The following is a 27447-nucleotide window of genomic DNA, read 5'->3' as shown; positions in this document are numbered from 1 at the left end:
TGCTGGGTGAGACTGACATGTCAGCTACCACACTTTATAAACCACAGCAAGACAGAGGGATGAAACCGAGACGGCTTAGTAAGGTCTCCACGTGACGCGAGCAGGGGAGACCGGAGGCGGATGTGCCTGGAGGGGACTGTAGCCACCCCCTCCCTCAGCTCTCCACAGTAGTGGTCTCAGGGGTTCCCTGACTCACAGCCGAGTGGGAAGTTGGGGTCTCGACTGTGTGCCCTGGGACGGCCCGTGTCTCCTTTAATTCCAGGACCACCCGGCTGAGAAGGCCTTGGAGCAGCTGCATTTCTCGGAGCAGAAGGGCCACGTCGGGTTTTAGGGCGCCAGCGGTTTGTTGCAAGGGTGTCGGTGGCGCACAGGCCGGTGGCCCAGCGGTGGGGGCTCCGCCCGCGGGGAACGGCGGCCCCGCTGAGGTGACATTCGGGACGGAGGGGACCGACGGGACCGATCTGGACACCGGGGGCTTTCTGAAGGAAAGCGGCTGGTTACCGGGGACCGGGGCGGTGGTGGACGCCAAGTCCAGGGGAGAACCTGCGAACACAACACACAGGGAACCGCTCGGCTGAAACCGTTCTCTCATGGCCTGGCGGGGGGAGAAGGCGGCAAAGGACTGAAGAATGAGCCCGGCCGGGGAGGGGAGTGAGGACGGCGAGGAGGATGGAAATGAGCGGCAGGGGTGAGGGAGGCAGGGGTGGGGGAGGCGGTGGAGAGGGAGGGCGGGGCAGGAGACGGGGTGGGGAGTGACAGGCATTTCCGGAAAGCGTGGGCGGAGGCGGGGCGGACGGGGCTGCCCGCCGGGTGGGCTTCCGGAAGGGCAGTCACTCACCGCGGCCTGGGAGTTGCAGCCAAGGGCTGCGTTTCCGGACGCTGCGGGTGGCTGTAGCCGCCTCGCACCAGTACGATTCCAGCTCCTCGACCTCTGGCTCGGGGACCGTGTACTCCGCATCCCAGTCGTAGCGGCGCACCGGGCGACTGTACTTATAGAAGGCGAACTGCAGCGGCGTGTCGCGCTTCTGCGGGTGCAGGCGCGTCTCGCAGCGCAAGACCACTCCTCCGAAGGCCGCGCCGCGAGCTTCCACCCGGCCCATCACCCTCAGCACGGGCGCCTGGAACAGCTCTGCGGAAGCGGGGGCCCAGTGATCAAGGATGCCCTTTAGGCACGGTGCAAGGGTCCCAGGGAACCGGACCCAGCTTGTATAGTCCCACTACCCCTCTCCGGCTCCGGTTTCCCACGAGGGCCTCTGACCCACCAGGGAGGAGGTTGTGTGTACACGTGAAGGGAGGAGAGTCTTTTGAAATGTGGGAGACGAGTCCACGAGGGAAGGGGGAAGCTTGAATGGAGGCGGCGCCAGATCAGACGCCTCGGGTCACTTGCCGACTGACATCCAGCTTGGGTCCTCCAGCCTAGACGGGGTCTCAGGACGCCTGGGAGCAGTTCCCTCGCCCCAGTCCCACCGTGATCCCATTTACTGCCACTCTCATTCTGGCTGGGGCTGCGGAGACAGCTGTCCGGACATGGGTTCCTACCCAGAGAAAGAAGCCGGGACCCCTGCCCCCACCCAGGCTTACAGATAAGTGCGACTTCACACTAAGGAGAGGAGAACGTGCTCGTGGTCCCGCAGAGAAATCCCCAACTTGCCAGCTACTGTAACCTCCGCCCGTTCCTTTCCCTGCCGGTTTCCCTCCCAGAATTTCCCAGAGCTGGTTTATCTCCCTACCCGGCCCCGTCTCCCCCACCTTGCACGGTCACGGCCACTTTGGCGGAGAACATGGGCGCGCTTTCCACGGGAACGCGCATGGTACCGGAGCACTGGTAGCGCCCGCTGTCGCTGGCGCGAGCCTGGAGCACCGTGTAGTTGGCGCTGGAGTGGAAGTAGCGCACGGGTTGGCCGTCGTGGTAGTAGTGAAGTTTGTAGACGATCTTGTCGTACCAACCGCGACAGCGCAAGACCAGCGGCTCGCCCTCGAACACGGCAGCATAGGGCACTTGCAGGATCAGCCAGTCTACGACAGTCAGCACAAACAGCCTGATTCCAAGAGAAAGTCCAGCCCTTGGGGTGACCCATTCTTCTCCACCTCCCTGCTCCCGTCTTCCTTCCCCTTCACCCCCACCAATTCCCTTCTCCCTTACTGGACACCCCAGAAGCCTCAGATTGTGAGTGGCAAGGGGAAGGGGAAGGCCAATCTTAGGTATTGATGCCTGAGACTTGGTTCCAGCCTCAAAGAGTAGTGTCCGTCAGAATCTAGTCTAAACGCCTTAAGATGGCATCAGGGCTTTCCTGACCTGGCCACTGCTTACCTTTTCAGCACCATCTCAGGATTCTCCCCTGCCACCTTTCTCCTTTTCCTTTCCCACCTTACAATGCAGGCTAAGTCCATCCATACTGTACTGCTGGGCCAGCTGGCACTGCTCTAAGCCCAGAGCCTTACTATAGGCCAAAAAGACCTCTTCACCTACTTTAGTTGAGGCCTGCTTATCCTGCAGGCCTGAACTTAGATCTTATCTCCTCCAGAAAATACCTGAGGGCCTTCCACCTCCAAGGACAGCCTTAGGCACCTTCTGCAGTACACTTATTTACCTCATCATCATGATAGCTAACATTTACACAGCCCTAGTGTCTGCTAAAGCCACTTTAGGTGTTTTACATGGAGAAAAAATTCTGCAAGTAATAGCCACAATCTCTATGGTACTCTCAGTTCTGCAAGCAGCAACTACTATCATATTCAGTATCTTATCTGTACTTGCTATCAGTTTCCAAACAAGAAACCATGAAGTGTGGATGAGAGTTGGACCATAAAGAAGGCTGCGCACGGAAGAATTGATGCTTTTGAATTGTGTTGCAGAAGACTCTTGAGAGTCCCTAGGACTCCAAGGAGCTAAAACCAGTCGATCCTAAAAGAATATTCATTGGGAAGACTGCTGCTGAAGTTGAAGCTCCAATACTTTGGCCACCTAATTCGAAGAGCTGTCACATTGGAAGAGACCTTGATGCTGGGAAAGATTAAGGGCAAGAGGAGAAGCGGGCGGCAGAGGATGAGACAGTTAGATAGCACTACTGACTCAATGGACATGAGTTTGAGCAAACTCTGGGAGATAGTGAAGGACAGGGAAGCCTGGCATGCTGCAGTCCCATGGGGTTGCAAATAGTCCGACGTGCCTTAGAGACTGAGCAACAAATGGGTATGAAGTGTGAATGTTCATCTGAACATTGAGTGATAACCTTTTAAATTCTGAATACAAAATATAGCCTACCAGGCTAAAATGACAAAATATTCCCTACAAAGTAGCCAATCCTGTGCCCTAATGAACAAATTACTGTTACTTCTCTTATTCTGTTTGGAAAGTCTTTATGTCTTCCCAGGAAATCAGTTTCTTAATTGGTGTGTGTGTGTGTGTGTGTGTGTAATAAAATTTGGATGAAGTGCTTTGTTCGTCTGCTTTTTTCTTTGACAGCCTCTCATAATTCATTTTTAATCTTCACAATAACCGAACAGATGGATACTATTATTGTCCCTATTTTAGTAATGGGAGGCACAAGGAAGCATCACTCTGTTCAAGCAAGAGTAATCCCCCAGTTGCAGGCAGCCTGTACAGGGAAACTCACTTTTCCTGCTTTGCTCTGCCCTTTCCCTTCCTGCCCAACCCTCTTCCCCAAAAGTATTCAGTATCCCAGGTCCTTAGAATCTCTTCTCTTGTGAGCTAATAAATGAACAGAAAAGTTTATTTACTGTCCACTGTGGCGGGATGGTAAAGGGACCTTTGAGGCCATGCAAGCCTTACTGCATCTCTTACATAGTGCCAGGCAGACTCAATATACCCGTCTCTTCCTACCCCAATGAGAGTGGCCCAGTATTCTCTCCCACAGGAGGGGGCAGCCTTGCCAGAGAACGTGTGTGCTGCCCCTCCAGTGTTCAAACACTCACCATTAGATACAGAGAGGTGGATGGGGTCACTGACGGGTGCTCCGCGTGTCTGGCATCTATACACCCCTGGCGTGTGCACCTCGATGCTCTTCTTATAAGAAGGCAGGAGTAGGTGGCCCAAATACCAGAGAGTGCTGATGGGTCGAAGCTCCAGGAGCAGCGGGTGGTACCCATCACACCGCAAGGTTACCTTTTCCCCCTTGAAGATTGTGGTCCAGGGTGGGTGTAGAGACAATATGGGCTTCTCTACAGTAGCTGGGGGAGAGGGTATGGGAGGCAGCAATGTGAAAAAGAGAATCAAGGTGAGGTGCCCAAGGATGTGATCTAAGGTTGGGAAATATCAGAAAATGCCAGTTTTCAGGACCCAGGTTACTAGTCCATCCCTGGGAGAGGAGAGACCACACTGGGCTATCCACCTGTCCCTTGGTGAGCACCCATGTCTAAGTGCTAGGCCTGCAGGCAAACTGAGTCACAGGGATTGAGAAGACATGAGAAGAGACACTACCCTGGAACAGCTAAGAAGTGGGGAGTACCCAGGCAGGTCGCTTCGGATGGTTGGAGTAAAAGTCACAGAAAATTGGGGTGAGGGATGTGTAAGACTCACCAGCTTGCCCACTGCTTGGAACTACAAAATAAGAAAGAAAGAAGAAGGAGAATGTTGGAGATGAAAGGAAAGAAAGGGGGCTCTCTTGACCATAGGAAAGATTCAACAAATCCCAAGACCTGTTTTTCTTCTGCCTTTAATTCCCTCAACTCTGAGAAAGCCCCTTTCCTCTTTTCCTCTCCAAACATAGATAACAAAGTGAGGATTGAATATCCCCCCAACACACACATACACCCTGACTCCCACTCTTCCCCATACCTAAAGTTCTTAGGCCGGTGTTGCCTCATTGAGGACTCACCCAGGAGCAGCAGGACTGTTAGTTCCCACATGGTGGATCTGCCAGCAGCAGCTGCAGGGCAGTGGAGACACGCTGACGCAGGATGGGGGACGCAGCAGAGAGACAAGGTGACCAGTGCTGACCCCTGAGTCCTGGGAGCACTGCTACTTCTCCCAGTCATTCCTAGTTTCTGAGCATGGTGGACTGGAGGGAGCAGGAGACAGGCTGGACATGTGTCAACTCTCAGATGTCCCAAGTACCAGACACTGTCCCACCTACTGCGCCTAAACTGCCTCACATCTTAGGCCAGCCCCCGCTCCTGTAGAGAAGGCCTTTGTTCCCTTTGCAGCCCAAGAAAGCCGCATAGAACCCCAGGCTCTGGCAGGTGACCCTGCCACCTTCAGGCTCCCAGCAACATCCCACTCCCGCCCACTCCCTTCCTACCCAGGAAGGTCCCATAAGCCTCAAATGAGAAAGACATCTTCATGTCCTCAAGATCCACACAGGAGAGGGACTTCCCTGGTAGTCCAGTGGCGAAAACTCCATACTCCCAAAGCAGGTGGCCTGGATTCAATCCTTGGTTGGGGAATTAGATCCTGCCTACTGCAACTTAAGTGGCTTAGATGGTAAAGAATCTGCCTGCAATGTGGGAGACCTGGGTTCGATCTCTGGATGGGGAAGATCCCCTGGAGAAGGAAATGGCTGCCCACTCCAATATTCTTGCCTGGAGAATTCCATGGGGTCACAAGGAGTTGGACATGACTGAGCGACTAACACTTTCACTTCAGTTTGCTGCAACTAAAGATCACTTGTGCCCCCAATGAAGACCCAGTGCAGCCAAATAAATAAATAAAAATATTAAAAAAAAATAGATCCACCCTGGATTATTCTGCTCCCTTCCCAGTGATAGGCACTGGTGTGAAGTGAGATGGACGTTGGGTTCTGTTTACCCGAAAGTCATGTCCTTCTGGGTGAGCAGACAGAAGAGCATGATTCATCAACCACCTTCTGCGTCACTGCCTTACAGTGTCACAGTCAAGAGGAGAAAAGATTATGTGTTTCCTCTTTCTATCTCCTCTCCTGGAACCTTAAACCTCAGAAATTAGAAAACCCTTCTTTCCCACCTATCCCAGTGATCTCCTCCGTAGCATCTCCACTCACTTGGCTTTCCTTCCTTCTCTCTGTCCCCAGCCATCCCCAGTTCTAATAATCCTTACCTGTGTTAGAGAAGTCACTGCATCAACCCCTCGGAAGCTTCTCAGATCTAACTTCTTGCCTCTACTTCTTGTGCTTTTCAAGCCGTGTGGTCATACCCTGAGCAGTGGGGAATCTGAATTCCCCTGTAAATACTTAATGAATTTTCCAACCTGATAGTATGTCTCCTTGGACAGTGTTCGGTCCTCATCTGTGGCTGTTTAATACCGGGGTACCTCCTTCCTTTGGAACTCTGGCAGGAAGGAGATAGATGATCAAACCCTGTCAATTCTCTTTAAGACAGTCTTTTCCCCCCTTCCTTGCTGATGCCCAAAGTTTTACTCTGAGAATTTCCTCGTAGTTTCTCTTAATGTGCTAGCCTTTGTTAAAAATGCAGATGCCCCTTAGGGAAATGTGATTGGTCCTTTAAATTAAGCTGGTCACTTCAGATCCTGTTTGGAGAGCATGTTTTGATAGAAGAGAGATAGAGTTACATGGGTCTGAAAACCAGGGAGATAATTGATAAGGTGTTCCGGAGTAGGGGAAGGAGAGAACTAGATACCAGGAACAGAGACTATAAACTGCCTGCTTTAGGAGGGCCCAGGCTAGGCAATGTTCCCAGCTTCTCCTGACATGCCTGATGCCTCATCCAGGGTCAGCGTGAGCCTCCCCATATCATCCACAGTCTCCTTCAAGGTCTGACCTCTGTACCAGGCCACCACCTTTATGATAAGAATGTGATGCACACCTCAGCTCTTCCCTTAGTCTATCCAAGTTGACTGTATTTTCGCTTCCTATCACTCAGAATACAGATCTCAGCCTCTTCCCTCAGATTCCACAAAAAACTTGATTACACTCAAAATTCATGAGGTGTACAATCTTCCCTGAAAATCTCTAGAATCACCCATAGGGTTCATATTATATAGCACTCAAATTTTGGCTTGAAGAATCTCCCACCCAGCATTTCTTCATTCCAGGCTTTCTTTTGCACTTTCCTAAACTGGATCTTTTTCTCCATCCAGGGCTTTTTCCTGAAGAATTTCTAATTATTCACACCTTTACTATGCAGAGAAAATTAGCAATGATCATTTATTACCTGAGCAATTCTGTGAAGCCTATCACGACATCATTTCTTGACAAGATATACCATTATCTGCTAAGAATTCTGAGAAATAAGATGCTTTCAGTGATGACAATGGAATGCTGCTGCTGTTGCTATCGATGAGGACACAGTTTACTTTCAATGGGTGCTACAGCCCTGAGCATGTAGCAGGCACAACACCGTATGCCTCACAGGTATTATTTTATTTATTTGGCTGTGCCAAGTCTTAGCTGCAGCATGTGGGATCCAGTTCCCTGACCAGGGATCAAACCAAGCCCCTTGCATTGGGAGCTCGGAGTCTTAGCTGTGGACCATCAGGGAAGACCATATTACTTTAATTCCTGCAAGGGCACTTTAAGGAAGAATTATTATCTCCATTTTACATATGTTTCCTGTGGTGATAGAACTGGAATTTGAATAGAAATCTGTCTCAACTCTAAAATCTGTTTTCTCATGCTCATGGCAGACTGTCATCATTAGTCTTTTCAAGTCTCCTCTGATTTTATTTTTCATCTTTATTCACATTGGGGCTTCCCTGGTATCTCAGATGGTAAAGAACCTACCTGCAATGCAGGAGACTTGGGTTTGACCCCTCAAGGGGAGTGGCTTCACACTATGGTTGTTGTACAGTCTCTAAGTCATGTCCAGCTGTTTGTGACCCCAAGAACTGCAGCATGCCAGACTTCCTTGTCCTTCACTGTCTCCTGGAGTTTGCTCAAACTCATGTCCATTGAGTCAGTGATGCTATCTAACCATTTCATCCTCTGCCGCCCCCTTCTCCTCTTGCCCTCAATCTTTCCCAGCCTCAGGGTCTTTTCCAGTGAGTCAGCTCTTTGAATTAGGTGGCCAAAGTATTGGGGCTTCAGCTTCAGCATCAGTCCTACCAATGAATATTCAGGGTTTCCTTTAGGATTGACTTGTTTGATCTCCTTGCTGTCAAGGGACTCTCAAGAATCCTCCAACACCACAATTAGAAAGCATTAGTTCTTTGATAATCACCTGGAGAACAGAATGGCTACACACTGCAGTATTCTTGCCTGGAGAATTCCGTGAATAGAGGAGCCTGGCAGGCTACAGTCCATGGGGTCGCAAAGAATTGGAAACAACTGAGTGACTTCATTTTTCACTTTTCATTCATACTACCATTCTCCTCTGCTCCACATGAACACCCACTGTGCAAACTTTACTTTCTAATCCTTCATACATGCATATATTTACATTTGAGAAATGTTTAGTATTATTAATTTACATATATGCTATTGTGTTTTAACTATTTCTCTTTTAGAATAAAAGCGAGAGTTAAGAGGAATTTGACAACCCCCCCCCCCCCTTTTTCCTGCCTCAGTGATTGTGCTGAGACATCTTACCTCATCTTCTCTGGCCCTTGAACTGGAATTTACATCATCAATTCCCCTGGTTCTCAGGCCTTTGGATTCAGACTCAATTTCCCTTTCCTAGGCCTCCAGTTTGCAGATGGCAGGCAGATCATGGGACTTTTCAGCCTCCATAATCTCGTGAGCCAACTCCTCCTACTCACTTTCTCTTCTCTCTTCCTGAGCCTTTGAAAACCACCATTCTACTCTTTGGTTCTACAAGTTTGGCTCTATCAGATTCCACACAAAAATGCGGGCATGCATGCAAAGTCACTCAGTCATGTCTGACTCTTTGCAACCCTATGGACTGCAGCCCTCCAAGGCTCCTCTGTCTGTGGGGATTCTCCAGGGAAGAATTAGGCTCCTCTGTCCGTGGGGATTCTCCAGGGAAGAATTTTGGAATGGGTTGCCTTGTCCTCCTTCAGGGGATCTTCTTCACACATAAATGAGATCATGCAATATTTGTCCCTCTTGTCTGGCTTATTTCACTTGGCACAGTGCTTTCCAAGTTCATCCATATTGTGAATGGCAAGAATTTCTTTTCTTAAGGCTGAATAATATTCCATTACATATATGTATAGTACATACAACATATCTTAGATACATTTTAATTATCCATTCATTTGTTGACATTTAGGTTATTTTCATATTTTGGCTATTGTGAATAATGCTACAGTGAACATGGAAATGCAGATATCTCTTGAGATACTGATTCCCTTTTCACTTAGAGATATATATATCCCTCCCTCCTTCCCCTCCATTTGGTCCTTCCCTCCCCTTCCCTCCTCCATTTTCTCCTTTCCTGTTCCTCCCCTTCCTGGCCTTTCTTCTCCTCTTCCACGTCTCCTTCCTCCCTGCTCCCTGGGAGCCCCCTGTTTTGGATTAGCTGGGGACCACCGCTGGAGGCAGAGGAGGGGGCGCTGTGGACTGCCTTCACCCCTGGCCCCAGCCCCCCCACCCAGCTCCAGAGCATCTCCGCCTTGTTGATCCTCAGGCCTTGAGGAAGCCCAGCCCTCCATCCCACCAGGACCCCTGGCGAGCGGGGGCCACAGCAGCTGTGTCCCCAGGAGGAGGGGAGGGAGATTCCTGTTGAGCTACTGGTGCTGCTGCTGCTGGCTGTTGCCTTGGCCAGCCCCACCTGCCAGGTGCTCTCATCACCGCGCACGGCTGCCATCCTGGACGACCAGACTGTGTGGGGCCACAGTGAATGTCTGGCCCTGACCCTGGTCTGGGAGCAGATCAACAGGATCATCGAAGTCCCAGCCAAGGCCCGTGTGGAGGTAGACATCTTTGGGCTGCAGCAGGACAGCCAATAGAGGACCACGGACACCATGTGTCAGATCCTGCCCAAGGGGGCCGTGTCTGCCCGGGGACCCCCTTCCAGCCCCACTTCTGCCTCCACAGTGAGCCAAATCTGTGGAGAGAAGGAGATCCCCCACATCAAGGTGGGTCCCGAGGAGACGCCCCACCTTTGGTACCTTCGCTTTGCATCTGTCAGCCTGTACCCCAATAACAAGGACACCAGCCTGGCCATCTCCCGGATCCCCAAGTTTTCCAACTACCCTTCATCCAGCCTCATCTGCGCTAAGGCCAAGCACCTGCTGCTATTGGAGGAACCGGTGCGTGGCTTCCTCATCTCCAAGGAGACTCTGTCTGTGAGGATGCTGGACGACAGCTGGGACCCCACCCCGCTGCTCAAGGAGCTCCACAATGACCAAAGTGTCCACCATCCTCATGGACACCAACGCAGCCGTCTCCCACCTCGTTCGCAGTCTCCCACCTCGTTCTCAGGACCTCCTCGGGGCTGGGAATGACCTCCGCCTTTTACAAGTACATCCTCGCCACCAGGGACTTCCCATTCTGCACCTGGATGGGGTGGTGGACTCCTCCAACATCCTGGGCTTCTCCAGGTTCAACACCTCGCAACCCTGCTATCCCAAATTTGTGCACAGCCTCAAAGTGTCCTGGAGGGAGAACTGAGAAGCCAGCCCCTACCCCGGCAGCGCGGTGAGCTCGCGCCCTACCCCCAGCTCGCAGACACTTCTGGGCCCCTTCAGGCCTCAGCCGGTCATGCTCAGAACCCCTGGTGTCCCTTTTGCTTTCTGAGTACATCCAGGAGGCCTCACGGTGCGTCCGGGATTAAGTCTGACCCGTTTCTTCCTCTCCATCAGCTCTGCTCGCCTGTGTCCCCTCCCCGTGCCCAGCACACATGTACCCCAGAACCTTTACACTTGCTCTTCCTGCTGCTTTGCATGCAGGTCCCCAGGAAACTAGTGATTTGATCTCATGTCACCAAGTTACTGCTCAAATGCCACCCCCTCTCCCATTAAAAAAATGGCCAACTACCCACTATTTGCAATGCTGGAGACTAGGTTTCCATCCCTGGGTCAGGAAGAACCCCTGGAGAAGGAAATGGCAACCCACTCCAGTGTTCTTGCCTTGAGAGTTCTATGGACAGAGGAGCCTGGCATGCTACAGTTGATGGGGTTGCAAAGAGTCAGACAGGACTTAGCTGACTAATACACATAAGTGGGATTCTTGTTCATTAGGCAGTTCTATTTTTAAAGTTGAGGAACCTCCATAACTTTTGCCATAGTGGCTGCACCAATTTACATTCCCCGCAGTAGTGCACAAGAGTTCCCTTTCCTCCACAGCCTTGCAACACCTGTTATCTTCTATCTTTTTGATAATAGTCTTTCCGATAGGTGTGAGGCGGTAACTCCCTGTAGTTTTAATTTGCATTTTCCTGATAATTAGTGACATTGAGCACCTTTTAATGTACCTATTGGCCATCTGTACATCTTCTTTTGATAAATGCCTATTCAGATTCTTCATCCATTTTTCAATCAAGTTATTTGGGGTTTTGCTACTAAGTTGTTCGTGCTTCTTATATATTTTGGATATTAATCCCTTATCAGCTATAGGGTTTGCAAATATTTCCTTCCACTTCATAGGTTGCCTTTTCACTCTTGATTATTTTCATCGCTGTGCAGGTGTTGTGTCTTCCCACAGATGAACAGAGGAAAAAAGAAACATGTAGTATAACCAACTTAGACTCTTAAAGAAAGTGTCCAGTTAAAAGCATTAAAATGACTGAGCTGAGGTTGAGGTCAAAATTATTTATTTTACCTAGAGAACTGACTAAGGAATTGAAAAATAAATGGGTTCTTCTCTTCGGAAATGCGTAAATATTGAGATTTCTGAGGGTAATGTCAGACTGGGCCTTCAGAATGATCTAGTTCAGTAATTCTCAGTTTGGTCTAGAGATACCTGGGGGTTCCAGCGACCCTTTAAGGGATCTGCAAAGTCAAAATTATGTTTGTGTGCTGAGTCACTTCAGCCATGTCCGATTCTTTGTGACCCCATGGACTATATAGCCCACCAGGCTCCTCTGTCCATGGGATTTTCCAGGCAAGAATACAGGAGTGGGTTGCCATTTCCTCCTCCAGGGGATCTTCCCAACCCAGGGATTGAATCCACATCCCTTACATCTCCTGCGTTGGCAGGTGGGTTCTTTCCCACTAGCTTCACCCCCTACTAAGGGGTTTCTTGCCTTTTTCATTAGGTCACACTTGCACGGATGGTGCAAAGCAGTGGGGAATAAAACTGCTAGATCTGAAGCATAGTTGAAGGCAGGGGGACCAAACTGTATTTTTCACCATTATGTTATGCGCTCACAGTAAGAAAAGAGAACAAAACCTTGAGGAAGTCATTTAAAGATTAATTTGGTTACATTTTCAGCTCAAAGTATACATCTTTTAAATATTTTGTGTGCTGAAATAGGAAGTATGCACTTCTGTTCCATACTGAAATACAATGACTCTCTTCAGGGAAAGCTCTTACACAACTGAGTTCTGAGTTGAACCAGCTACCCTTTTTCTTGGAATACCATTTTTAATTAAAAAAAAAATGACTGAAAAACTATGGTCATTCAGACATGGGTATTTCTCAGGCATTTTCTTAAAAGTGAACAAAGTGAGACTGTCACTTCAATGAAACATCTGACCGTGGTTATTGCCAATGGTGAAATTCCAGATTTCAGATGAAAATTAGAGCTTTAGAGAAACTTGTATTTGTTATCATGAGCTTCACAGTTTCCCAGTAACTAAAGACTTTTCTGTTGATACTGAATCTGATTTTTAAAATATTGTATATAATGAGATGCTATCAACATTTAAAAGATCTCTATAACTTTGTGAACAAATATTTTCAACTGCCAACACATGAATGAAAGATCTATTTAAAGCACAAAAAGAACCAATGAATTTTATTGTAGTAGAGTAAGAAATGCTTGTTGAGGGCTTCCCTAGTGGTCAATGGTTAAGAATTCATCTGCCAAGGTAGGGGACAAGGGTTCGATCCCTGGTCCAGGAAAATCCCATATGCCACAAGGCTACTAAGCCCGTGCACCACAGCTCCCAAAGCCTGCACGTCCCAGAGCTGGTGCTCTGCAACAAAGAGAAGCCCCTGCAAGGAGAAGCCCATACACCACAACTAGAGAGTAGCCCCCACTCGCCACAAATGGAGAAAGTCCTAATGCAGCAACAAAGACCCACCGCAGCCACAAAAAGAAAGAAATGCATGTTGATATGGCTTCAGATTCCATAATGCAACTCAATGTTTAAGAAACTATCCTTGTTGAGTTTTCATGTAGCATCAAAGAAGAATATCTACAATTATACAAAAAAGTCTCTTAAAATGCAACTACAAATCTGTATGAGGCCAGATTTTCTCCATAAACTTCCACTGAATTCTGCTTTGAAAGCAGAGTTCATGTTAAATTTATCTTTTTTTTTTCTTATAGCACCTTGCACAGTACTTTACACATAAATACCACATTAAATGAAGATGCTTTGGTACTGACAAAAATTCGCTGTCTTGTCTGGCTGGGAAAATGTGTGAAACAGCTATAGTCATGTCTTTAAGATCAACAAAAAAAGGTTTACCAAATCCAGCAATTCTAACAGTATACCAGGGGCAGTCTTTAGCAAGTTGAGATTACTTGGGGATCGATAAACAACTACTTCACACTGTAGGTAATAAACTCGGCTTCTTATTACCTGTAAGAAAAGACAAAAGCAGATAACATAAAGGAATCTGAAGATGATTTAGAGAAATATATATGTATATGTTTCTAAATTCCTACTCCAAGAAGATTTTTTAAGTAATAATTTATATTAACCTATGTGGTCCTTCCCAGTGGTCTCCCATTAGCTCCTCAGAGGTAACTACTATCCTGACCATGGTGTTTCCATTTTTGTGCCTTTTTAAAAAGCTTTATCATATGTATGAATGAATGGCTAAACAAATATTCCTTTGTATAAAGGACATCACACCATATGGTATCTTCTGGGACTTGTTTTTTTCCACTGAATATTAATATTCCTGATATTCTTTTATGCTGCTGTATTGTAGCTATGGTTCATTTATTCTGTTGTATAGTATTCTGTTCTGTGAAGACAGCACAACTTATCCATTTTTTATGTTGGGCAACTGAATTGAATTCAAAATTCTGATTTTACAAATAGTGCTATTATGAACACTATTGTACATAGCTTCTGGTATACACATATATATGCTAATCAGTATATATACTCAGGCATGAAATTCTGGGTTATAGAGTGTGTAAGTATTCAGCTTTACAAGACAACAGGTGTGCTTGTCTAACGTTTATTTCAGAGATAACATCCGGTGCAGCTGCATTAAGGCCTCTTTGGGTTACAGAATCCTACACTGCACAGGCCATAAACCCAATCTAGTATAACAATTCCTCTTTGCCAGCCTTTCTCCAATTTCCCCAGGCTGGACAGACAGACGAGGACAAGTAAAGGCTCTCTCCTTCTCATTCCTTCATTTCTGTTCTTGCCTTTCTTATCCCTGATGATAGCAGTTTCTCTCCCTCAGGCATCCAGTTCTTGACCTAATCTGGGTCCTCCAGGGGAGAACCTGGACATTTTGCTGATACTAGATGTCCTACTAATCCTTTAAGGTATAGCTTAATTCCCATCTTCTTCACAATGCTTCCCTTATTATGCTGACCCAATTCAGTTCAATGATTCAAAATTCACTGAGAGTTTAAATATGCCTCGTTAAACTAGACACCAACGAGTCAATGTGAAACAGAGAGCTCAAGAAGTCCTCAAAGAGCTCACCTTTTAGTGACTAGAAATAAGATAGTAAAAAAATTAAAATTCAGTGTGATGATAAAGGTCCACATAGACACAAGGATGAGGAGTATAGAAGAGAGACACTTAGCCAGCTACACCCATTTCTTCCTTATTTTTTCTCTGAGAGTTTTTATTATCTGTACATGACTCCCTTATTTAGTGCAGGCTTGCAGGATGCATTTATGAATGTGGTACCACTAGTTGAAATCAATTCCATGTAGAATGGCTATAACATAGAACCTTTGAAGGTACATCCAACGTGGTCCATTGGCACCTGAGTTTCCACTTTGGTCATCTACCAAATGACATATTCCTGGTCATCATTTCTCGCAACTCCCACTTACACACTTGTTAATCCATCCCCTCATGCTACAGTGATATTTGTGGACTTTTACCAATTTTCATTTGCTTCTTGATCTTTCCCCTTGTAGATGATAGGAATCACCATAAAACTGGCATTTTAGAGGGAGCTAGGAACCACCAGGGAGGAGGGCATGGCAACCCACTCCAGTACTCTTGCTTGGAGAATCTCCATGGACAGAGGAGCCTGGCAGGCTACAGTCCATGGGGTCACAAAGAATCAGACACGACTGAGCGACTAAGCACAACACAGGAACCACCAGAAAACTTGAATTTTAACATTCAACGTGATGCTATTCCTTTGTTTCTTTGTGGCATTTCTGGAGCAATCAAATACACATCTTTGTAAATCAGTGTGGGTCCAAACTGCACACAGAATAAACAGCAGAAGAAAACCATCCACTGAATAACCTCACACAACCTGGCTTAATGTAACATGGGAGAGTACTCACTGGATGAGGTCATAAGATGAAGTGCTAACTCATTGACCAAAGGTTACTGTAGAGTATGCCAGGCTAGCTCTCACTGGCTGAGAAGGCACAGTATTGGTCCAAGCATAGAAAAAAGTACTATTATGGTACCAAAATCAATTTATGCACATTTTTAAAGAAAAATATTTCAGAGATGAATTAAAGCAAATAATCGCTGTTCTGTCAATGCTATTGTTATTGTCTAGTCACTCAGTCATGTTTGACTCTTTGGGAGCCATGGACTGTAATGCTCCAGGCTCCTCTGTCCATGGGATTTCCCAGGCAAGAATACTGGAGTGAGTTCCCATTTCCTTCTCCAGGGGATCTTCTTGACCCAGGGATCGAACTCAAGTCTCCTGCATTGGCAGGCAGGTTCTTTACCACTGAGCCACCTGGGAAGCCTGGCAGTGTTATGCTCTATCACATATTTCTGTGATCAAGCATGATTTCAGTAGGATCCTGTGGGGAATTTGTATATGACCTGCTTTAATTGCTTAATGGGTAGGAGTATCACTGTCCCTCCTATCTCAAATTATAAACCCTCTATAGACAGAAACACTGTTTTATAGGTATGTTTAACATAGCATCAATTTGGGTATGTAGCAGAGGCGAGAAAATACCAACATATAATTAATATTTGCTGAATTAAGGCCAGCGGGAGAGAATTAAGTAAAAGAGGCAAAAGTTCATCTCAGAGTCCAACACCTATGTGAAGCTGAGGTTCCCTAACCTCAGCACTATTGCCATTTTGGACCAGATAATCCTTTGTTGTGGAAGGCTGTTGTGTGTATTATTTTATGTTTAATAACATCCCTAGACACCAGCAGCACCCTCCCCCCCTCAATGTGACAACCAAAACTGTCTCCAGACATTGCCAAGTGTCCCCTAGGATGGAGAGAGATTGCCCTTGGTTGAGACTGCTGCATTTAATCTATCTCATTGCTTCTCTTTCATTCACCAGATTCTGGTCTGGGCCATAGAAGGCAACTCTCTAGGTCAAGCAGGATACGTCTTCATGTTAAGAGAGAATACACAATTATAGTTAAACTCCAGATATAACTTGGTACAAATTTATTTATACTCACCTATCTCTGCTGCTCTAACAAAACACTGGGCAACTTGTAAAACTATTTATGCATAAGTATAGAACAGAAAGATGAAAACTAGAAGAAAAACTGGATTTATTGGGGGTAGTCAAGCAATACGGCAGGTGAATTATTTATTCATGCTTGGCAGGACCCTTTGCGGTCTCAAGCTTCAGATGGCTAGACAAGCCCCTCAGCTCCATGACCAGGTGACCAAGGAGAACTCTCATATCCTGTATCTGCTTGAGGAGAACACCCATCTGGTGATACAGATGAGGGTCTGGGCCTTGCGGAGGGGAAAAGGAGTCTGCATCCTTAGAAGAAGGGGTGGGAAGTGGAGGCAGTGGCCCAGGGGGCTTTGTAGAAGTAGTTTCTGGAGCATCTGGTTTCTGAGGAGCTGGAGTCAAGATAGTGGGTGCAGCGGAACTGGAGGGACCTGGATTAGGGGGCAGGAGACACAGACAAGAGTGAAGTCCGACTCTCGTCCTACCCTCATGCTCCTGGCCAATTTTTCTTATTCTCTGAAAGTAGCTTTGGAGCCCAATGGCGGCAAAAATTTGAGGACTTTTGTCCAAATTCCAATCTAAAGAAGTCTGAATTTCTTCTGCTTAAAAATCTTCCACAGGGAAGACTATGGATATTATAAAAAAGACTATGGATATTAGCCAGTTCCTCCTGTTTTAATTGAATTTCTTACAATAGACATGTTGTACAACAGGTAACTGGTCCTAGGTCAATCTCTTATTGTACATGCATGCATGCTAAGTCTCTTCAGTTGTGTCTGACTCTTTGCGACCCCGTGGACTGTGGCCCGCCAGGCTCCTCTGTCCATGGGATTCTCCAGGCAAGAATCCTGGAGTGCATTGCCATGCCTTTCTACACTAATGTACATGACATTAGTGTAGTTCCTTATCCTGTGCCAGGCTTCGGTGTTTTGAGGACACCTCTGCAGGCCCCATGAGTCACTTCCTCTTCAAGACGAGCATCTCCCATCCCTTCCATTATTTTCCTTATGACATGACTTGAGCGTCCTCCTTACCCTGGACACCTCCTGTGGGTATATTTCAGGTCAAATGCAGCCTTCTTAATGGAGATTCCTAGAATTGAATATAACCTCCAGCCTACTTCATCCTCACTCTAGAAACTCTGTTCCTACAAATGCCCAGAGTTCATGAAGGGAGTGTCAAGTCTACGGGGCAGTAGCTGTGGAGCTGGCTCAGGTCTTGGTCTGGTGAGTTGCACACCATGGTCTGAGGGAGAAGTTCCCTATCTGTGATTTTTCCACCACCAGGGACTCTGGCTTATTGTTCTTGCCTCTTGTGTGTCCTTTCTTAACCTGCTTACACCAAACCCTAGCTCATGGACCCAACTGTCTTATCCCCTTCCTTCCTGCTTTTTTACATGCATCACACACACACACACACACTCACCCTGCACCCTGATCTCCAGCTTGGGGCTCTGTTTCCAAACTTGATTGTCCTCAGTGGCTGCTTCACACCAGTAGGACCCAGAGTGTGCCTCTGACGCGGCGGGGATCTGGAATTCGGAAGAGGGGCCCCTGCTTCGCACTGTCCTGCCGTCCTTGTAGAAGGAGAAGAGGAGGCGGGCAGCTGACCTCTGCAGGGGCAGCTTTGTCTGGCAGCTCAGGGTCACTGGCTTCCCCTCTTGGGGCTCAGCTGAGGGTGTGACTCTGAGAACTGGGGCTCGAAACAGTTCTGGGGGAGAGAGAGGTGAGAAAGAGCAGCTCAGCCATCCTACATTCAGGTGAGCCCCCGGCAAGCAAAGAACCCCAGTCCCACCTTCCTTCCTCTCTTTCTAGATTGGGAAGGACTTCTCTTAGAGAAGTTCCACTTAAACCTTTCAAGCTGTCTCTCTCTTCAATAGACAGGACTAGAGAAGATCTAGAGATGGGCAAATCTGGCAGTAATCCAGATATCCAGTCAGTGAAAGTCGGGAAGCACAGAACTGTAGGACAGAGCAGTAGGAAAGATGCTGAACTTAGAGTCAAGCTGAAGGACTTGAAAAGGCAATGCTAAGATGCTGCTCCTCCTGAAGGCCAACTGGGGCATCTGCCAGCAACCTACTGCTTAGGCCTTCGGTGATCTTGCCATCTCCAGTGAAAGACATTTTTAGTTCCTCTGTCTTTCTCCACCTGCCTCCGCCATGATGACACTGCCTCTAGTGCTTACCTTGAACTGTGAGAGCCACAGGAGATGCCGTCTCTGGGCCCCCAGGACCAGGGCTCCTGAACACAGCGCTGCAGTGATAGTGTCCGCTGTCGGCCTTTTGCGCCATAGTGATGGAGACCTCCTTGTTAGGTCCAGGGGGGCCAAGGGCTGAGCCGTCTCGGTAGAAGGTGACCTGGGTCAGTGGCCAGTTTTGCCAGGCCTGGCAGCGCAGAACCAGAGGGTCTCCTTCGAATATAGGCTTGGCTGGACTTTGGAGGATCAGCCAGTCTGTGGTCCAAAGCAAAAGCTGAGTGTGACCTACTGCCCTCCTTGGGAGCCCCCTCAGCGCTGCCCACAGTAGATCCATCTAGTCTTTCTCTGAGGGGCCAGGCCACCTGCCCTCTGGTTGGGAGTGTGGGACGGCTTCTCTAGGGTTTAGCACAGAGGGTACCCTGGCTTCTTGGGCTGAAGATGGAGCAGATGGTATCTCTTCCCATGGCCAATTTCCTGGGGGTACCTTCCTGAGTGGGCTGTGAGGCTGAAAGGAGAGCTTTGGGAAATGGGAGAAAGAGCTGCCTGCCCTGGTCAGTCCTTTCTAGGACCTCACCGTAGGACACGATCAGGTGGAAGGGTTCACTGAACGTGAAGCCCTTGACCTGGAAGTTGACTTCCTTTGGGTCCATGAAGTCATCCTCGGGGCGGCACATGCCCTCCTGGGTGCTGGCTGGTCCTTCACACTGGAGAGTCTCAAAACGGGCGGCTGCAGAGAGCACGGATGGAGAAGAACCAGAAAATGATGCTGCAGCTTGGAGCAGGAGGACAGGAAATAGCTGTCCACAGGGGTTCCTCCCTCTCCTTGGGGAATCGTGCATTTTAAAATAGAGTAAGAAGGCATCAAAACCTTTTTTTCCCAAGAGACCCATGTGGCTCTCTCAGAGGGATACGTTTGACTTGATTCGCTGGCTCCCGGGTGCACTCAATGAGTGGACTGTGGGTTTGGGGAGGGGGTGGGGGGAGAATGGTGAACTCACCAGCATGACATCCAGCTGCAGGTGCAGGAAACCAGAGGCCAAAGGCAAAGAGGACCCCAGAGCAGACAGACGTGGGACAAGAGGGGAAGGAGATCAGATTCTAACATTTGTTGAGTGTTTACTGTGTGCCGGACATTGCCAGGCACGTTCACACTTTATCACACAAATCTTACAAGATTTCTAGGCATGTGATTTCACCCCCACTTTATAAGTCTTATTAATAAGTGAACAGATTCTGAAAAGTCAATTCATTTACACCCTATTTTAAAAGAGAGTAAGGAGTACAGCAAGAAAGTCAGGTACGTCTGAGCCCAAAGTCAGTGTTCTTTTTACTTCGTTGTCCAGACATGATCTACTTTAGTCCTCAGACCTTCCTTGGGGGCTTTCTTCCATATTTTCATTTTCCCAAATTCACTTTGCTCTTCATCCTTGAATATGTCATCTACCAACTAGCTTTTAGTACCTGCTTCCTGGCTCCTCCTTTCAGGTCTTCCTTTTTCAGTCTCCTTTACCTTAATGTCCTCTGTCCCTTGAGTTTTCCCTGGCAACGGTAGAGCCCATCCTACATCTTTCCCTCCAACCCGACCCTCTACTCCGAGTCTGTACTGGTAGCTATGAAACATTCTTTCTTTGCTTGGGGGTTGAAACTTAGTGTCATAGATTTTTCACCACATTTCCTCAACCTACCTCTTAGTTCCATGGTCGACCCAAGCTAGGTAAATCTCTCTCATCTCCATGACTGCTTCTTGGCCCTCTTAATGCGTCTTTCCCTCTTTGGGCCCATGGCCGTTCACATGTCCTCAGTTCTTTACTGTGTCCTTTCCCGTCCCACTTGCTTTTGCTCCCTTTCACTTCCAAAGTCCCAATATTCTTCTTTGACCTTGTAACTTCTCTTAGCAAGGCCCCTGTCTACTTCCTAATTCTCATTACATCAGCAGCAGGTGCTTTCTTTAGATCCTCTCTCAGCCCTCTTCATCACCCTGCTACCCCTTTTCAGTTCCTCCACTTTCACTCAACTGGATTCAGCCTCCTCTCATTTTGTAAAATAAAATGTTGCTAGGCTAGGCACTTTGACTCAATAAACTATGTGACAGGTATTATTCTCATTTTGTGGATAGGAAAACCGAGTTCAGAAATATGAAATGCGGCTTTTCCAAGTGATACAGAGCTAGTAAATAAAAGAAGAGTGGCTTGAAACCAGAGCATCTGATTCTGAGTCTGGGCCTCTCACCACAATACCACTGCCGTATCATAATACAGTCACTCAGTCCTGTTTCTGTGTGTTCAATAAAACAATTCAACAAAACTATTGTGTAGGGAAAATGTGGGTGCTGAGAATTCAAAGATAAATAAGATACAGTTTTAAAAATCAAACAAAAAGACATTGTCCCTGCCTACAAGGAACTCCCAGTTCAGCGGCTGGCACAGGCATATGAGGAGATTGTTTCAGATGAGGAAGAAATTAGTAAGAAAGAATTCGCACAGGCAGCCATCAAAGCAGAGAGGAGGACTCAAGGAAGATTTCCTGGTAAAGATGCCACCTAAGCTAAGTCTTTAGGGATGCCCAGAAGTTTGTAAGTGAGAGAGGAGTAGGGTGCAATGGCAGGGGCAGGGAGGGGGGCTCATTTCAGGCAGAAGTAGCAATATGGACAAAACTTTGGAGATAAATAAGAGTTTGGCGGGTAAATATAAGCAGGTTTGGATTTTTTTCAAGGCTCAGAGGATGAGAGAAGAGGTTGAAACAGGGCCAAGTTATGGTGGGACTTGAATGCCATGATTAGGAGCTTGGGCTGGCAGACTTGAATTTTAGAAATTACTCTGGCTGCAGAGTCAGACCTTATTTCAAGGACACAAGGCTGAGATACAAAGATTAGTTAGGAAGTTGTTGGATTAGCACAAAACAGAAATGATGAGGGCTTGTCCTAGTAGATATCATTAGTCATGTTTCAGGAAAGAGACTGGCTCTAAGACCAACTTAGAAGGTAGACTTTGCCAAACTTGATAACTTATCATGTGTAGAGGATGAAGGAGAGGGAGGAATCTACGTTATCTCCCAATTTTTGACCCAGATGTCTGGATGGTTCCATTAACTGAGATAAAATAGTGAAAAATGAAATTTGGGGACCTCCCTAATGGTCTAGTAGCTAGGATTCCGGGCTTTCACTGCCATGGCCCAGGTTAAACCCCTGGTTAAGGAACTGAGATCCCTCAAGCCACACAGTGCAGTCAAAAAACCAAAAGGATGAAATTAGGAGCGGGAGGGACCAAGCGGATAGATGAGTTCAACTCTGGTCATATTGTGCTGAGATATCTTGAAACATGCAGGTAGCTATGTCTTGTGCAAAGCTTGATGTTTGAATGTGAAACTCAAAAGCATGATTAGGGTGTGATGCATCACTTAGAACTCTTAATTATACAGTTGTGGTAAAAGCTAAATAGACAAATAAGTTCACTAAGGAGATTGTAAATTTAAAACTAAGGAGGCAAGGATGCAACTGTAGAAAATGGCAGTCTTTACGGGAAAGAGAAAGAAGCCACCAAAGGGACCAAGAGCGATGCACAAAGCTCAGAGAAGCCAGGGGAATCGAGGTTGCCGAGGAAGAGTAAGTGGTCAGCAGCACCCGACACAGCAGAGAAGCCCGGCGGGGTAAGACCTTAAAAGTCTGAAGTGTCTGTACAGGGTTTGTTGCCCTCTGGCCAAAATTGAGTCCAGCGGAAGCCAGACTGCAGTCGCTAATAGTGAGTGACAAGTGGGCAAATGGAGAAGGCAAAAATGCAGACTACTCTTTCAAGAGATTTATCTGAGCAAAAGAAGCAAAGAGTTGAGACTGTAGCTAAAGAGGGCATCATAGTCAAGGGGATTTTTTAGGATGAAAAAAATACCATTCAGAAAGAGCCATCCAGTCCTGCACGCGAAACTTTCTTACACTAGCCAGATCCCACCTGAACTTGGCTTCCGAGTGCTGAAGTTAGTCCATGCTGCTTTCCTTTGGGTCTTTCCCCCAACGTCTGACATATCTCCATTTCCACAAATTCGAAGATTTTACTTACCCAGTAGCATCTGAGCTGCCCAGAGCAAAGCAGGAGAAAAGTAGAAGATCCCAGCCATGAGGACAGAGCTTAGCTTCGTGATAACTGTGTTTAGGTCTCCTGCAGCTTCTAACACACTGATTTTCTTCAACACTAAACCTCTCAAATTAGAAAAGAGGAAGTAAGTCTAACTGTCTGATCTCCTTGCATCTGGGGCCCATTTTCAACTTTGCAATTGACTTTCATCCTTCAGATTGACCAGGTTCTTTCCAGCACCATCAGCACCCTGAGGGTTGTGGATGACATGATTACCCTCCCAGTTGTTCGAGAATTCCCACATTGAGCTCAGAGACCTTGCAAAGCATGTTGGAAAGCATGTTTCAAAGTGCTATCCCACCAGCCTTCACAAACCCTGGGCAGAATCAGTGCAACAATCGTTCATTTCACCAATGAAATTACTGGGGATAGGAGGCAGGAAGTTGCTTGAAGGCTACACAGAAAGTCACAGGAAGAGCAATGGTGAGAATTCAAGTGTCCGATCTTGTCCTGTTCCAAGTCTTACACGCTTCTAGTTACCAAACTGGAGCAGGACAGAAGGGAGAAGATTGGCGGTTGTTCACTCACTCAGTCGTGTCCGACTCTTTGTGACCCCACGGACTGCAGCATGCCAGGCTTCCCTGTCCTTCACTAACTTCTGGAATTTGTTCAAACTCATGTCCAGTGAGTCCAAGATGCCGTTTAACCATCTCATCCTCTTTGCCCCCTTGTCCACCTGCCCTCAATCTTTCCCAGCAACAGGGTTTTTCCAATGAGTTGGCTCTTCACATCAGGTGGCCAAGGTATTGGAGTTCCAGTTTCAGCAGCAGTCCTTGCAGTGAATATTCAGGGCTGATTTCCTTTAGGACTGACCAGTTTGATTTCCTTTCTGTCCAATTGGTAACGGCACCAAATTACATATGAGATTAGCCCCCTGGTATGCTCCTTCCATCCAAAGCCCAGACAGATTTGTATACAAATTTTTCTAGACTCTGGCCTCAGCTCTCTTTTTCTACAGTACAACTAAGGCTGTTCAGTCTCATTGGAAATCTGAGTAAAAGGCAAAGAGGGACTCCTGGGAAAGAGCAGAGGAAAAAAGAAAGGCAATTTCCAGAGGCCCTATCTGTAAGCTTAGGGCTCAGGCTCATGGCCAAGACTCAAGCCACTGATCCTGAAGAAATTAGAGACAGAAGGTATCTGATAGCCTGAGAAACCTGAGAAGAGTTGGGAACGAGGGCAACATGAAGAACACGGCATCGCTCTTCAGCTCCAGGGGGCCTTATGGGAACCACGAGCCTACCTCTGCATATGTGCTGGTGGACTGAGAGCTCCCCAATGGAAGGGCCCAGGCCTCTTTCCACAGGGACCACACTCCTCTCCCCTTCCCATCATAATAGCCACCAGGCCCTCAGCTGGTGACTCAGAGATGAAATGAGCTGCCAGAAATGGGGGAAGGCAGTCCTGCTTGAAGGCAGGAGGAGAGTCAGCATGACCCTTCAACTGTGCAAAAACCACACTTCAGAACAGATATATCAGCAACAGAGACCCGAGACAGTGTGTGCTTCTCAAGCTAAAATAAGCATTTAGAATAAATTTTCCATTATCTGAGAGACAAATTTTTTTTTGCAGGTGGCCCCAGGGAATCCAGTGGGACTGGGGGGTGAATATGGGTGTAGGGAGAGGCAGTGAGGCAGTAAGCCTCGCAGGTGATGTGACGTGAAAGAACCCACAGGTTCAGAAGAGGAAGAGAAGTCTAGGCCAGCCCTAAAGAAAATTAAGAAAATGAAATGTGTTTAGATGAACTTCCAGACCTAACACTCTGTAAAATACAGACTCTCAGAGTTAGGTCTTTAAGGAGCTTCCACATTAACCCCAGAAATCTTTCCATTCTCATGCCTCCAACTTCTCCTTAACTGCTCTTACCACTGGGTCGTACCTAGATGGAGACCCTCATCTCTACACACCATCTCCGTCAGCTCCCACAGCATCCCATGCTCAGTATGGAAAGCAAGAAGGCCTCTGAGGACGTGGGATGAAGCTATCGTGCTCTTTACACTAAAATTTCTACTAAGCCTCTGGAAAATTTCACTCACTTGAAGTCTGATCCATGAACTATTTAGAACAGCTGTGAATCACTGGGAAAAGAGGAACATTGGGCCTGTTATGTGCTTACAGAGGCTGATCTCAGTTTAGTGAGTTAGTCGCATCCTGAAGATCACCCCAGAATTTTCACAGGTCAGTGGGGCAAGTCTCTGTCCTCATTCCACCCCAATACTAATTAGACCTTTGATATCATTCCCAACTGCTCCTGGCTTGTCACAGGTAGGTGATCTTTATTTTTTCGTTATTTTTAATTGAGTAGATTAAAAAATTTAGAAAAGATATGATGGTATAGAGAATAATGATGCAATGAAGACTTTTGTACCTGGTTCAGTGGAGGAAATAGAATATTACCACTATCTTTGAAGCACTGTGTGTGTTCCTTCTGATTTCATTATCTTCTTTCCTGGTGACAATCAACCACAATCCTGATCGTATATTTATCACTCCCTTTACTTTATTTTTTGCTTTTAAAATTTTATTATTTATATTTGAATTGAAATATAGTTGGTTTATAATGTTGAGTTCAGTTTCTGGTGCACAGCAAAATGTCACTCCTTTATTTTATAGCTGCAGTCGTTTCGCACTTGGAACTTTATTAAACTGATTAATATTGTATGCATTGTTTTGAGATTTACTTTGTTCTCTTTTATTGTGTGTGTGTGTGAATTCTTTATTAGCCTTGTGCTGGGCTTGGACAAAAAGTTCTTAATTCCTTTTCTAGAACCCTTCAGGTCAGGGGTGTGTGTATGTGTGTTTCATGTTTAAAAACTTTTTTTAAAAGTGGTTTTAGATTCACAGCAAAGGGTAAGGTGCAGGGAGTTCGCATATCCCTCCCGCCCCAACACATGCACAGCCTCCCTCACTATTGCCATCCCCTGTTGGTACATTTGTTAAAACTGACAAACCTGATGCATCATAATCACCCAAAATCAATAGTTTACTTTAGAGTGCATTCTTGGTGTTGTGCACCAAATTTTAAAAATTTCTACAGGTTTAGACAAATGCATCCATCAATATAGTAACATCCAGGGTATTTTCACTGCCCTACAAATCCTCACTGCTCTGCCTATTCACCAATCCACTTCTGCAACACCTGGTGACTGCTGATATTTTTACCGTTTCCATAGTTTTACCTCTTCTGGGATGTCATATAGTTGAAATCATACACTGTGTAGCTCTTCCAGACTGGCTTCTTTCACTCAGCAGAGTGCATTTAAGATTCCTCCATGCCTTTTCATGACTTGATAGCAGATTTCTTTTCAACTCTAAATAGGATTCCATTGTTTAGATATACTAGTCACCTACTGAAGAATATCTTGGTGTTTCCAAGGATTGATGGTTATCAATAAAGCTGCCATATACATCCATGTACTAATGATATGGAACATCTTTTCATGTATTTATTTACTAACTGTATATGTTCTTTAATGAAGTATTAATTCAAATGTTTTGCTCATATTTTAAAGTTGGGTTGTTTATTTTCTTATTATTGAGTTGTAAAAGTTTCAACTTTTAAAAATTCTAGATATATGTCCTTTATTGGGTGATATGTTATAGAAATGACTTCTCCCAGTCTGACTCATCATTTTATTTTCTCATCATTGTCTCTTTTTGAGGGGGTATCATCCAAATGAATTTGCATGTATGTATTTGTGGGGTTTTTGTCTGTCTGTGTGTGAGGTCTGGCGCTTCTTTTCTTTTCTTATTTTTATTACTGAGTATAATTGACCTAGAAACTGTGGTAGTTCCAGGTGCACAACAGTGATTGAATATTTCTACATACTACAAAATGATCACCACTCATTGCCTATTTTTTTCTCATCGTCTTTTGAAAAGCAAACATTTAAAATTTTTATGAAGTCCAATTTACCAGTTTATTATTTTATGAGTTTTTTTCTTTTATATATTGCTTTTTAATCCTACTTAATAAATCTCTGCCAAATCTAAGGTCATTAAGATTTTTTTTTGTTTTCTTCTAGAAGCTTTATAGGCTTAGATCTTACATTTAGATATAAGATACATTTTTAAATGTTTTTTAAAAATTTTATTGGATTATAGTTGATTTACAAAGTTGTGCTGGTTTCAGGTGTATAGCAAAATGATTCAGTTGTACATATACATATATCTGTTCTTTTTCAGATTCTTTTCTCACATAGGTTATCACAGAACATTGAGTTTCCTGTGCTACACAGTAGGTCCTTGTTGGCTATCTATCTTAAATATGCGTTCATGCTAAGTCACTTCAGTCATGTGTAACTTTGCAAGCCTGTGGACCATAGCCCACCAGTCTCCTCTGTCCATGGGATTCTCCAGGCAAGAATACTGGAGTAGGTTGTCATGCCCTCCTCCAGGGCATCTTCCCAACCCAGGGATCAAACCCACATCTCCTGTGTCTCCTGCATTGGCAGGAGGGTTCTTTACCACTAGCACCTCCTGGGAAGCCCAGCTTTTATATAGTGGTTTGTGTATGTTAATCCCATGCTCCTGATTTATTTCTCCCTAACCCTACAT

At 46.3% G+C, this 27447-nt stretch overlaps 2 protein-coding genes across 3 annotated transcripts; both read right to left on the bottom strand.

Moving 5' to 3' along the window:
* FCRLB (Fc receptor like B) lies at window positions 1-6262 on the bottom strand. Its single transcript, XM_020875023.2, has 6 exons — window positions 4839-6262; window positions 4541-4561; window positions 3937-4191; window positions 1750-2016; window positions 839-1129; window positions 1-543 (listed from the first exon to the last, which is right to left on the bottom strand). Exons 1-6 carry the CDS (start codon window positions 4996-4998, stop codon window positions 155-157), a joined length of 1383 nt encoding a protein of 460 aa, XP_020730682.2. The 5' UTR covers window positions 4999-6262; the 3' UTR covers window positions 1-154.
* Window positions 6263-16539: 10277 nt separating this feature from the next.
* FCRLA (Fc receptor like A) lies at window positions 16540-22967 on the bottom strand. 2 transcript variants are annotated; one of them, XM_020875016.2, is made up of 6 exons: window positions 22819-22967; window positions 19768-19782; window positions 19344-19496; window positions 18758-19024; window positions 17999-18283; window positions 16540-17004 (listed from the first exon to the last, which is right to left on the bottom strand). In XM_020875016.2, the coding sequence occupies exons 1-6, from the start codon at window positions 22874-22876 to the stop codon at window positions 16703-16705; spliced, it is 1080 nt and encodes a 359-aa protein (XP_020730675.2). In that variant the 5' UTR covers window positions 22877-22967; the 3' UTR covers window positions 16540-16702. The 2 variants fall into 2 exon arrangements, with proteins under 2 accessions (XP_020730675.2, XP_070323789.1); XM_070467688.1 differs by lacking the exon at window positions 19768-19782 and having other exon boundaries at window positions 22819-22966.
* Between the last annotated feature and the right edge of the window lie 4480 nt (window positions 22968-27447).

Source organism: Odocoileus virginianus, chromosome 5 (assembly GCF_023699985.2).
Source record: "Odocoileus virginianus isolate 20LAN1187 ecotype Illinois chromosome 5, Ovbor_1.2, whole genome shotgun sequence".
NCBI classification, from domain to species: domain Eukaryota; kingdom Metazoa; phylum Chordata; class Mammalia; order Artiodactyla; family Cervidae; genus Odocoileus; species Odocoileus virginianus.
Note: the sequence above shows the minus strand (reverse complement) of the source record. Positions and strands in the feature narration are given on the sequence as shown.